This window comes from Alternaria ventricosa, assembly GCF_023758065.1.
Source record: "Alternaria ventricosa strain BMP 2768 chromosome Unknown scaffold_3, whole genome shotgun sequence".
Taxonomy (NCBI): Eukaryota; Fungi; Ascomycota; class Dothideomycetes; order Pleosporales; family Pleosporaceae; genus Alternaria; species Alternaria ventricosa.
In genome coordinates this window covers 749,913-751,031 of record NW_026055683.1, presented here as the reverse complement: position 1 = coordinate 751,031, position 1,119 = coordinate 749,913, and the positions used below count along the sequence as shown (strand labels likewise).

Genomic DNA, 1,119 nt, shown 5'->3' with positions numbered 1-1,119 from the left:
GGATTATAGTTCCAACACTCCCAGTCCGTTTCCAGGCATGATCTATGTCATGGCTTGCGCTTAAATGCCGAAGACCAGTGTTCGACTGAGAATCATGAGTGAACGGAAGGGGGGAGAGGCCTAGCTTTGGCTATGAACAGTGACTGCGCATGATGATCATTGGCAGCTCTGCAGTACATGTTTGGACTCTATAGCTCCCAATGATAAATTAAACCCTTTGACATTCGATGCTTGCCATACAATAATACCAGCAGCTGATCGAACCTAGACTTACTTCGTAGCAACGACCACCCACTGACTAGCCCTCATCCAAACTTCCTCACCAACCCTCTTCGTACCCTCTTGGTCCAATATATGCTTCACCAGAAGCTCAACCGCCTCCTCCCATCTTTCCCCATCTGTCTCCACCCACCCACCTATTCCACCCAGATACGCCCAAGACTTCTCTGCCCAGTCTTTCAAATCATTAGTCTTCGCCCAAGCCTCGCTCTTCTCTACCCTCATGTTTTCCCTGGGGAAACCCACCTCTAACATGACTTTCTGGATCTGCTGACTGTCCTTCCAAAGTATAGGCAGTGCTCGGTAGGGTTTGCCTGGACGGAGGGCTTGATGTACGAGTGCGAAGGGTGGGAGCCAGGTGACGTCCTCCCAGCAATTTACTACTGCGGTGCCGCCGGGTTGGAGTGTGCGGTAGATTTCTTTGGCGCCGACGAGACCGGCGGAGCTGGTGAAGAAGATACCGATGTTGTTTATAGAGTGGGTGAAGTAGTTGTCTGGGAACGACAGGCTCTTAGACTTCTGGTTTGATACTTCGATTGGCCAGGAGTTCTTTTGCACGTCGAATTGAAGTGCGTCGAGGAAGACTTGATCGATGTCTGTGGCGTGGATCTTGAGATCTGATATTACGTCTGAGGAGAGAATGAGTCGAGAGACTGTACCAGCTCCACACGCGTTATCGTGAATGATGGAATGCGGAGGTATGGGTGGCAGGAGCGAAAGGTTGTGTGCTGCGAACTGGGAAGTCACGGCACCACCTGTGGCTTCGTACACATCGACCTTGCATTGGCCTTCAAGAAGGGCAGCGACTTGCCTTGGTTGATGTGGGGAACTGGAAATCAT

The 1,119-nt window shown here is 51.2% G+C and overlaps 1 protein-coding gene across 1 annotated transcript; it reads right to left on the bottom strand.

The window, feature by feature from the left end:
• Window positions 1–270: 270 nt before the first annotated feature.
• On the bottom strand, window positions 271–1,119 carry J4E93_002179 (uncharacterized protein; the record flags this gene model as incomplete). The annotated part of the gene is made up of 1 exon (XM_049340126.1): window positions 271–1,119. One exon carries the CDS (start codon window positions 1,117–1,119, stop codon window positions 271–273), a length of 849 nt encoding a protein of 282 aa, XP_049202448.1.